The sequence below is a fragment of the Polypterus senegalus genome, chromosome 10 (genome assembly GCF_016835505.1).
Source record: "Polypterus senegalus isolate Bchr_013 chromosome 10, ASM1683550v1, whole genome shotgun sequence".
Classification (NCBI taxonomy): Eukaryota; Metazoa; Chordata; class Cladistia; order Polypteriformes; family Polypteridae; genus Polypterus; species Polypterus senegalus.
The window spans coordinates 166,625,712-166,637,281 of NC_053163.1; the positions used below are offsets into that span (position 1 = coordinate 166,625,712).

The 11,570-nt window shown below is 46.5% G+C and overlaps 1 protein-coding gene across 1 annotated transcript; it reads left to right on the forward strand.

The window, feature by feature from the left end:
* The first annotated feature begins 2,944 nt into the window (after nt 1-2,944).
* On the forward strand, nt 2,945-4,404 carry ier5 (immediate early response 5). Its single transcript, XM_039767324.1, has one exon. It carries the CDS (start codon nt 3,234-3,236, stop codon nt 4,107-4,109), a length of 876 nt encoding a protein of 291 aa, XP_039623258.1. The 5' UTR covers nt 2,945-3,233; the 3' UTR covers nt 4,110-4,404.
* The last annotated feature ends 7,166 nt before the right edge of the window (nt 4,405-11,570 follow it).

Here is an 11,570-nt window from a genome sequence, read left to right on the forward strand (position 1 = left end):
CAGTGACAGGGATTCGAACCGGCAAACCTTCGGGATACCAGCGCAGATCCTTAGCCTCGGAGCCAGCAGAATACCGACAGAGCCAGAAAACCTGAGCTTCGCCCCGAGCTTTTGCATGCATGAAGTGGAAAGGGACACCTTGATACGTTGATTTTGGGTGGCATTGGGAGCAAATCAGGTGCCCATTGGCGTTTCACAAATCTGTTATCACCTGCTCATGGCTGTTTATGGAACCTGATGCAGATCTAAAGAAGTAAATGTGCTGGTTCTTTTGGGAAACAAAAAAAAATGCTTCCAATATGGCATCGCTCTAAAGGACCCTTTGGCGTCTTTATTTTTGATTGTGTAGGTTTGAATTGGTGTGCAGTTCAGTCGTTCTCCCGATGGGCATGGCGCTGTCGGCCACATCTGCAAGACATGTGTTAGGTGAATGGGTGTCTCGAAAATTGGAGCGATATGCCCTCCTGAACTAGAATCTCATCTGGGGTTGTTTCCTGCCTTGCACTTGATGCTTTTCGGATAAACCCCAGATCCTTGTGCTCCAGAATTAGAATGAATGCATTCTAGAGGGATTAATGGAAAGATGTGTAAGTTCCTTATGCTCTGGAGTAATCAAACTAGGCAAAGCAGTACATGTGATGCACAATAAAATGTGTTTTGCCAGAGGAGTTAGCAGCACCAACTTCTGTGCCCACGGTCCCATGTAGACCATTATAAAGCAGTAGGCAGGGTGGTCTATTGCTGGAGCTTTGGGCTGCAACCCACAAAGAGTAGCAGTTCAGTCCCCCTACACGGACTTCCCCCCGAACTTGAAGTTCAGCAGTATACCGTACCCTGTATAAAGGCGCTATATCAAATAAAGCCCCATTGTTTGTCTGTCTGTCCGCCCGCTAGCCCGATTACAACACGGTGCCCCTTCATTGTTGCGGCCGCGCTGGGATAGCTTGGCAGTTAACAACACGCCGCGTGACGTCACGCACCCTTCCGGCGCGCCCCTCCCCCCTCGGGGTTATTTTGGGCAAAAGGCGCGTGAGCCTCCTGGCTCCGCCCCCCACACTGCACCGCCACCGCCGCTGCTCGCCCTTCATTCACGCCGCACGCACTTCTGGCTCTAATAAACACAAAGGGTCACGTGACTCCTCCTGCAACTGACTAACCATTACATCAGCAGGCAGCCAAACAGAGCCGCTCTTAAAGGGGCCACGAGAGATGACGGGTCCCACCCATGCCGTAGACTGGAGAAAACGGGCAAACTGATGGCACTTTCCGTGCCCGGAGAGAGTGCCAAGCGTTGAGCCTTGCTGAAGCAGACATTGTGTTCCCAATATAAATAGACCACTGGTCCTTGGTGACTTCAAGCTCTCGGTGGCATTCATTTAGTCTGACACATTTTGATGTAGATAGAGCCTGAAAGGCTGGGCTTGTGTATAAACTCATGTATTTATAATTTTCTGCAGCAAGAAAATATTAGGACCCCTTCCTGAAAAAAAAAAAGTGGTTAATCGGCAACTATATTTTGGTCCTTTACGAGTGAGTGGGTTGTGTGAACCCCATGATGGGCTGCCCATTGCTGCCAGTTACCCCACACTACATTAGCACGTTAGAAAAATGGATGGATGTGCCAGTTACCCCACATTACATTAGCACGTTAGAAAAATGGATGGATGAATGTCCCCATTCACCTGGGGGCACAGCAATTAACGCGGCGACCTCGCTGCCTTGGGGAGCTAAATTCATTTAATGGCCCGGTCACTGTCCATGTGATACTTATACGTGGCATCTTGCTACATAATAATAACAAATTATATTTGTAATAGTGGTTTACCTAGACAGTGGGGAGCCACTTTGACCACCATCAGTGGGTAATTATGGATTCAGTTCTGGTCATCTTTGTCTCAGTGAGGTGGTGGTCTTCCCAGTGGTTAAAAAGTTGGGCGTGTGCCCTCAAAGATGTGGGTTCAGATGTCAACAGTGGCTTGCTGTGTAAACCTAAGCAAATCTCATAACCTATCTGCTTTACATTGTGGGTATGGTTCTGATGTGGGGGCATATTTGAAAAATGGATAGCATTGTTGGCATCTTGCAGTTTGAATGATCTTACCACAAATTTACCACTGGCTTGATTAGCAGATAGGGTGTGGATATGCTTCCAGTGTTCATGCTAGGCAGGTTAGGTGAATTGGCAGTGCTAAACTGGACCGAGAGTGTGTGTTTGTCCTGTTACGGACTGGCATTCTGTCCAACGATTGTTCCTGCCTTGAGCTTCCAGCTTCCCTGCGGCCCTGACAAGAATATGTGAGTTTGAAATTGATGGATGGATGTTTGTTGGTATTGTGCCATGATATAACCACGGCCTACCACGTCTTTATGAAAGCAGACAGCTCATCTTGGGCCCACTACCACTGTTTTAAAGTCTAAAGACGTCCAGATCACTGCCTGGGAAAAATGGATAAATCTATAGATGGAAATAAAGCAAGAGATGGTGGTCACCAGGACAGATTTAAGCTGTGACACATTTTTGACCCGCGTAAGGTTTCATTACTGTCATTGTAGAAATCCAGGAACTGTTGCTTGTTACGTGTGATTTAAAAGCTTCTTTAGATAAAGCCGTCATCTAAATAAATACATTGTAAGAGCTTATTCCTGTCATTCTGGTTATTGGGATGGGTCTAAGAGTTTGCCGCCCCTAACAAAAAACAATTATACGAAAGTGAAACACAATCGTGCGTGTGGCCTGACTCTGCCCGGGGGGGGCTGAAAGGGCAGTTGTATGGCCCCTTTAAGAAGCTCTCCCACGTTAGACTTTAAAACCAGACGCCTTCCTCCCCCATCGGCTATTGGTGGATTTCCACCGTGGAAGGCGGGCGTTCATGTCGGCTGGAATTCTGCCCGTAAATTCTGATTGGCTGGCGGAGCGGCATACGTCGGACTATAAAACTGCGCTAAAAATAGTTTCAGTCTCATTTGCTTGGGACGATGCGTGAGGAGGGCGGCACTGTGCGGAGAGCTTGCCGCTGAAGGAGCGTCGCAGTTGAACACAGGAAAGTCGCCACCGTGCTCGGCTCCTCTGACCCACAGTCCTAGTTGGCACCTGGACAAGGACTCCTGACTGGCAAATCCGTACGAGCTGAGGATTTTCCTAGAAGCTCGTGAAGTTTGTTGGTGGGAGTTAATTTTTCGGACTTGGCGCTCGTCCTTCCTCCTTCCGTCCGGCTTGCCTTGCGAACAGGAAAATGGAATTTAAAGTGGAGGCGCATCGGATTATGAGTATCTCTTTGGGAAAGATTTACAACTCCAGGGTTCAACGAGGCGGCATTAAACTCCACAAAAACCTTCTGGTGTCTTTGGTGTTACGAAGCGCCCGGCAAGTCTACCTCAGCGACTACTACCAAGGGGTCTGCCTGAACGCTCAAACGATGGACACGGCGCAGCCCTGGCCGCCCGGAGAGACCATGGACTCTGAACTCGACGAGAACGACTCGAGAGAACACGAGCTGACCCACGAGGTAGGGAGCGACGTGCGGACCTCCACGCCGGAGCGCCCTGGCAGCCCCGTCCCGGCGCTCCTTAACGACGCGCTGGCGGCGCCTCAGCCAGTAGCCCCTCCCCAGCTGCCCAGCAGGCGCTGCTCAAACGCGGCCGCGCGCGAGGGGGAAGCAAACGCGACACGGGAATGCGGCGCCCTCGGGGGCGTGGAAAGTGACTCAGACACGCCGTCTAACCCACCGGCGGCTTCCTTCTGCAGGAAGAGGCGAAGCTGTGAGAAGATGACGACTCCGCCGCCGGAATCGCCTCTGAAAAAGATCAAGCAGCAACAGCAGCCCACGGCAACCACCATCTCTACTACTACTACTACGACGACGACAGCGGCAGAGGCACAGGAGCTGCCGCCACAGGCGGGCGACGGAGAGGAGGAGATGGACACGAGCAACGTCTCCAGCCTCATTTCTATTTTCGGTTCCAGTTTCAGCGGACTTCTCGGCAAGGAAAGCCCGGCGGTGGAACCGGGTGCCGAGGACAGTGAGCCCGAACCTCCATCGGGACAAATCTGTTGCGAACAGGTGCTTAAGAACATTGCGCCCTGGAGCACGGCCATTGTGGCCTTTTAGCGCCCTGCAAGTTGGGGGAGGGGGTAGTGGCGGGGAGGGGAGCTGGTTTCCCCACGTGTGCACACACACAGATTGAGGGGAGGCTCACAGGGGGCTCTCCCCGTGGACCGGAAGCGGAATTGGCGGCGAAGGCTGGCGCCCACCCGGACCCCCGTGGGTTGCCCGCTGGCCCAGCGCTGCGGACTGGAACACCTCCCACTATTCCGGACTGGACTTGTCTTTGTTTTATAAAGACGTGTATTATTTGTAGACATGTACAGACGTGTTTCCATTTTTTAATTACAGTTCTGTATTTTGCGCCTGATTTACGAGACGTGTGCGTGTGTTTCACGCGGATTAAACGTTTTGAAAACGAATTCCGGCTGCTTTCTGTCGTGTGTCTTGTTTCCAGGAAAACCAAAAAGTGGTATGTTGGTGGTGGAGGAGATTTGGATCGCCTCTTTCTTTACATTTTATTCTGTCAGAATGGATATAAATGTATTTTTTTTAAAGAAAAGAAGCGTTGAAAAGAGTTCTCCTGGATTATATTGAGGTTAAAGGTATGGAGATAGGATTTTGGTTTTGGAACTTTATTTATTTATTTATTTATTTTTTTGGATGCCATTCTGACTTGTGTTTTTAAGTGAAATTTTGCCCATTCAGATCCTTCACTTTCCCCACTGGCTGCTCAGTGAATTTATTTATTATTTTGGGATGATCCCGTATGGCAGCTACAGCATTCCCGGCCAAATGAAAGGTCTCAATTGAGATGCACAGTGATCAGTTGTTGAATTTCTAGATTTCTGTCCTGCAGCACATACATTTTTAAAATATGAAGGAAAGCCACATTGAGGGGGGCAATCGTCCTATGTCTGCAGGGGCAAGCCAGCCTGCTATACAAATATGTTGATTGGCTCTTTCTGTATGCTACAGATGAGGGAATTATTTTTATTTTAATGCAAATTCTTGGGAGCGAATGGTCAATACTATTAATCACATGGCATCTTGAGTGTCACTTCTCTGATGATCATGTATTTTCTTTAAATTTTTTAAAGGTGGATAACTATCGGACTGGAATTTCAAAGCTTTTAATTACATAACATCTTGAGTGTCACCTGCCTGGCATTTGTGTATTCCATGTCCTTCAATCAGGGGTGTCAAGCTCAGATCCTCATTTAGTGACTGTCTTTTGCTTCTAATTGACTGGTTTTGTTTTAAATTTAATTGTTTTTTTTTTTTTTTTAATAACACTTCTTAGTTGCGTTTTTTTTTTCTTTTTTGTTCCATACTTGGCAGCCAAACAAAAGGATGTGATGTCCGCCATTAGATGACCAGCCATGTCGGGGCCTAAAATTAGCAGCCAGTTTCTCTTTTTAATGGTCATCTGTTTTTGTTGGTACTCACATTTTGCCACACCAGACATTTCCAAAACCGATTTTCTTTTCCTAAAAGTGCCGTCAAAATGTTTTGCGGGTCAGAGTTGATCAACGTTACAGAGAGCGTTGCCTTTCTTTATTTTCAAAGATTGGTGGACACTTAAGTTAGCTGGTCGTCTGTTGGCGCGTTTTGCATCACCTTACAGCATTACTAGACTACTAATTAAGTGGGGGGAAAGACGGCAATTTAGGGTCCAGTCTGAGTCTTGTATATTAAGGGAAAAAGTTGATTAGCAGCAAACAAGTTGTCACTAATTTAATTTAAGAATATGGTTGGAGTGTAAACCTGCATCCACTGTGTGCCCTCCAGAATTGGGGTTTGACGCCCTTGTCTTAAATTAAAGATGGAATGCTGTCAGAATGAAAGTCCAGAGTCCAAGCGGTTTTGGGTGTAGCCTCTTCCTCTCCACTGTTTTGCTTTGCATAAATGTCTTTGTGGCTTCCTAGGGGCTGCAGATTTTGTGATCTTTAACGGGGGCATAATAGAAACATTTGTAGCTGTCCTGGGTGCACAGATGTCCCCCAAGCCTGTATGCAGAGCACGGGTGTGGGGAGTGATGTGGTGAGCTGTCTCTGTTGGTGAGATTTGCATCTGAATTATTTATCACCTTTTTTTAAACCGAGTGCAGAACGGAGTCAGCAGCAGTCCAGGGGAAACATTTCCTCTGATGGGTGGGTGGTGGTTTGGGTGGGATACCAGTCAGAAAGGGGCTATTTGACCTCTTTTGTGTGTTTTGGATGCAGCTGCAGAGGAAACTAGGAAGAATGGTGGTTGACAATCGCTGAGCGGTTCTTTCATTTCCTGCTGGCAACCTTTTTTTTTTTTTTTTTTTTGTTGTGAAACTTTGAAAAAGTGGGACCACTAGGCAAAGAAGTGCCCTCCAGCCGCTTCCTTTTGTTGTGTGGCATTTGTGGTGTTTTAAGCAAATGGGTTATTGTGAATTTGCTTTTGTAAAGGTGGCCAGCCCTGTTGGGGATTCTGTGTTTATTATTTAGAGTTTTGCTTTCCCCCTTTTTGTATTCGCGTTGGCTTTGGGTACAGGGAGCCTCCTGACGAGGGTTTTTATTTTTATTTAAACACAAGTAGGACGGGGAGTCCTAAAGAGGAAGCGTATTATTTTACAAACCGTGCATCAGGCATGTGGGATATGTGAATTGGCGTACCTGAGACATGGTCCCGGACATGTCGTGGCATGTGAATGAGAATCGCTGAGCTTGGATCTTCTTCAGCCTCGCATGTTTGCTTTGACCTCGTGTAGCTCGCTTATTTTGTTTTCCTCACCATGACTGCCCCAAAAACAGACCACCCCAACGTGGACTCCCATATTCATCATCTTTTTTTAAATTAACTGTTGAGGGTTGCTTTTTGACTTTCAGTCAATTGTTGCTCTTCACAGAGTATGCCTGCCTTGGGCTTCACTTCCATTGTGTGAGAAAAGGGCTGCCATTTCCACATAAGCTGGCTGGCTGTTTGCGAGGCTCTGCTGGTGTGCCAGAAGTTGCTGTACTTGTAGTGTGTGTTTGGAGTCCTACCAGTGGTGACCTACATTTTAATTTTTTTTTTTTCCAAGCTGCCTCTTGTTCTTGTATTCTTTTTGAAGCCCACTGCTGCCTTTCCAATAGACCTCTTTTGGGAAGTTTGAAGAATTAAAATTCTGTTAGCCTGCGATTTTAAAACATTTCTATTAGGGGAGGTCCAGTACGCTCTGCCCCTTTAAAACGTCAGACATACTTGAGGCTTCCCCCTTCTGTTTTATTTGATTGTAGATTTTCTTTTGCTTCACAATAGCCCATTTCATTTTATAACTTTATGTAGAGTAGCTGGTCTCCACCTCTGATCCCGGAGTGCTACTGTTGCTGCAGGTTTTCAATCTAACCTTCCAGTTTTTTTTTTTTTTTTTGTGCTGCTGGTTTAACTTTTTTTCCCTTAATTATAATTGTCAACATTTCAGACACAGACCTCTTAATTAAATTATCTTTAATTAGCAGCCGACACGTCCCCAGCTAACCTGTGTCCGTCACACGATATCTGTAAGTAAACAAAGGTGTGACGGTCTGTCTCTCTAATGTTGATCTGCTCAGGTCCACAAGCCCATTTTTTTGAAGGTTCTTTTAGTAAAAGGAAAATAAATAGAAATGTCTGTTGTGCCAGAACGAGGCCATCCGTGGAGTTTTAAGAAAGACTTGGCTTCTGATTAAGAAATCGCTTGGAGTTTGAGGCCCTGACTTAGCTGCTTGGCAATTCAGGTGGTTAAAATTGGGCTGGGATAAGAAGGTAATTAGTAAGAAATGGTCACTCATTAAGGACAGGGTTAGAATGAAAACCCACAGTCACTGTCGTGCTCCAGGACGTGAGGACAGGGGTATATTCTGGGCCTTTAGCTTTTATTATAGCACCCTGAAGTTTGTTTGTGGATCAGGGGTACTTGAGCCAATTAACAACCAGCATAGCAGACATGGTGTGACCTGCTAATTTAGGGGTGTTGGAACACCAGGCCTGGGACCCCCACGGTGGCTGCAGGTTTTCACTTTAACCAGTTTCTCAATTAGGATATTATTTAAAGACTAATAAAGCATTGGTTCCACTAAAACTAAGGTTTTAGGCCGTTAAGTGTTCGGAGTCGTAATAAGCAAATTAGCTTTTATTTTTTAACTGCATTAAGAGTTTAATTGTTGCCTGTTTTCTTAACCACCCATCAGCTAATAATGAGGTGCAAATGGAGGTCCAGGAGCTCTCCAGCTAATGTCCATCCATTTAAACCTGTGTGCGGGCATTGTGAAGAGTATTTCTGTTAAGACAGGGTGAATGAGAGGGAGGGGAAAGACCATGAGGGACAACTCTGTCCCGGACCACAAACCATATGGAAAACGTTCTTGGAAAGCGAAAGATCTGCAAAGTAGAAGAGGGAAGGTGCCAATGAGCCGTAGAATTCAGTACACCATTTTCATTCCCTGCAAGGCTTGCAATGCCTCCTAACCATGAAAGTGGTTGGAATGAAAACCTGCAGCCGCTGCGGACCTCCGGGACCAAAGCTGAATACCCCTGATGTGGAGTATATCCTTTTTTTTATATAGCTGGGTCCCCCAGGACCGAGTTTGGACACCACTGTGGCTGCAGGTTTTTGTTCCAACCAGATTCACAATCGGTGATGATCGGTAACAGCTGATCTCATTTAATTAGCTGTTTTTTTTTTTTTTTACTCTTATTCTGCATTCAGAAAGACACAAGTGTGTTTTTTACATTTATAAGACAAATATTTCTATTTTTTTTTTTCCTAAAGCTATAAATGCTTTTGTTGTTTTCCTATTCCTTCCCCCTTTTCCTGTGTAGTTTGCTCCCTTCATTTAACCCTAATAGTGACAATTACCAACTAACACCGCAGACGCACTGGATGATGAAAGCAGCAACGGCTTCAGTGTCAGCCCCGCTAATTTGGGGGTGTCGAACTCCACCCCTGGAGGGCCACAGTGGCTGCCTTTTCGTAATCCGTGACCAGTTTTCACTGCTCATTACATTCTTTTTTCCCTTCATTTTAATAGCCCTGTTTTTAAGGATTCAGTCCTCCTGCACCGATTCTTCTTTTCATTATATGACGACCTAAGAGAAATGAGACGTGAAACAAGCCAACAGATGACCAGCTAAATTGTGACTTCCACTCCAGTCACTTACTTAATGAGAAGCCAATTCTTGGTGTGAGTTAAACCGGTCATTTAATTCCATGGCTTGTTGCTGCTCTCATTCCGCCACAGCAGACATTTTCCCAAACTGTTGATTTTCTGTTTTTTTTTTTTCTAAGAACGTCGTCAAGATGTTTCGGTGAACTTTACTGAGACCACCACCTTTCTTTATTTTCAGATACTGTGGGATGGGCACAGGTAAGCTGGTCATGTGGCGGCTTGTATTGTGTGTCATTATTGTTTGGCTGCTCATTAAGAAAAAAGGAACCACGAAGGGGCCTGAGCCAAGCGAATTGAAATTAAGGCAAGAGAGGTTAAGTAGCAACAAACCCTCCTGGTCACTAATTAAGGAGATGGTTAGGATGAAAACCTGCAGCTACTGGGTTTTCATTCTAACCATAACCACACTGGTTGAGTTTGGCACCCGTGTGCGAATTAGTAAATAATCAGTTAAATAACAGAACACCTGGAAAAGCAGAATGACAATTAGATTGAAAATAAAAGTAGCAGCTAAAAATAACTACAACTGCTTATTACATTTTAATAAAAACCTTCCAGACTTTGTGATTTCTACATTGACACCAAAACTCAGAAACTGGGAAATAACGACTCAGTTAATTAGGCTAAGAGTCCAATGAAAAGTGGAAATTGGTTGGAACAAAAACCTGCAGCCACAGGGGGTCACCGGGGCCGGGTTTGGGGACCACTGATCGAGAACTATGTAGAGCAGGGGTACTCGCCTCAGTCCAGGAGGTTTCGCTTTAACCAGTTTCTCAATTAGGACCCCTTTATTTACTAATAAATCTGTGTTTTGTTTGTGAGTTGAGCTGCAGTTTGTTACGACTCGGGGCCGGCCCGTTCATTGCCGATTTTAGTTTTAATCGGCTGCGTTTCGCTGTCAGTTGCCCGTTTTTCTTAACCGGCCACCAGTTAATAAGGAGGTGCGATTGACTGAAGAAACCATCAGCTCCCCAGTTAAGCTGCTTCCTCTGAAACCTGTGTGCAGGCGTCGCAACATACTTGTTAGTTTAAAGGTTTGAAATAAATGAGAGAGAAGGGAGAGGCCAAGCGAAACAAATCTTTTCCGGCTCTACATAACGTTATTTTTAAAAATGAAACCTCTGCAGTGGGATTGTCTTGGGAGAGTGGAGACCCTAGCGGACCATAGAATGAATTAGAAAGTTTCATTGTCTGCCTTTGGTCCGAGTGAAAACCTGCAGCCGCTGCGGACCTCCAAGAGTACCACCTGACGTATCCCCTGTTTCACAGGACGTTGTCTACCTGTCAGATGATTCGTGTTCTCTACCTGCCTTCCCACGTGATTTAGTCCTTTGGCCGTCCTGAATGCTCACATTTGTGGTTTCCTCCTTTTGTTTATTTGCAGCCCCACTCCCACTTCACAGAGCAGGCTGCGTTGGCCCGCCCAGACTCTCTCCGCTGATGTGCCCTGTCCGTTTCCCCGACCCACCCTGAAAGGAACACCGTTTGCCGTGCTGTGGACATTGTGGGGTCTCCTGTCCATCCTGGCAGGGTGCAGTGAATCCTCATAAGAGGGTGCCAGCCAAGTCACAAACAGATGCCTGCAGGAATGTCAAGCTTTGACAGTTGTCATGTAAGAATCTGCTCATGCCAACGACGATGGCTTGACATTTTAGGAATCTTGTAATGCACGGCTGGAGTTTTGTGCATTTTTGATGGACGGTCTGGGATGAGCGCGCACGCCCGTGAGTTCTGTCTGTACTAAGAAGTTTGAGGAGCAGGTGGAGCGCCCTGCCTCAGACCCAGAAGTGGCTTCTCTGTCTGCGTTGCATGGGACTCTGCGGGGACCGCCAGGCTGTGATCACGTCTTTATGATGTGCTGGTCACTTAAAAGGTGATGCTGAAGATGTTGTGTGTGTGAACTTTTTATGAATTTACACCGTTGGTGTCTCTTTTTTTTTTTCTTCTTGGTGTTCAGCCCCACCATCCCAAAGATTTGTAATTCACCCAGAGTGCTGCATCAGTGGTATCGATACCAGCTTTCGGACCTCAGTGCCAGTAAAAGGACGGTTCAGAAGCAACGGATAACTCTGAATCCCCCGCAGCGCAATTGCATAGAACCATGAAGGTAGGTGGTGATACTCTGTGAAGTGGGGGCAGGGAGGAAGACCCCCCTCCTCCATCACCAACCCCCCCGAAGTCCCAGTGCCATCAAAGCAATAAGGAAGTGGTGGTCGCCTGTGAAGTACAGATTGAGCAGAGGCCATAATGGGAGTCTCTTGTGTAGTCCCAATTGCATCAAACCATTGTGGAGGTTGGTGGACCCATGAAAGGGGCTGGGGTGGGGGGTCCCATGAAGTCTGACTGTGTTGAATCATGGGGGGGGGGT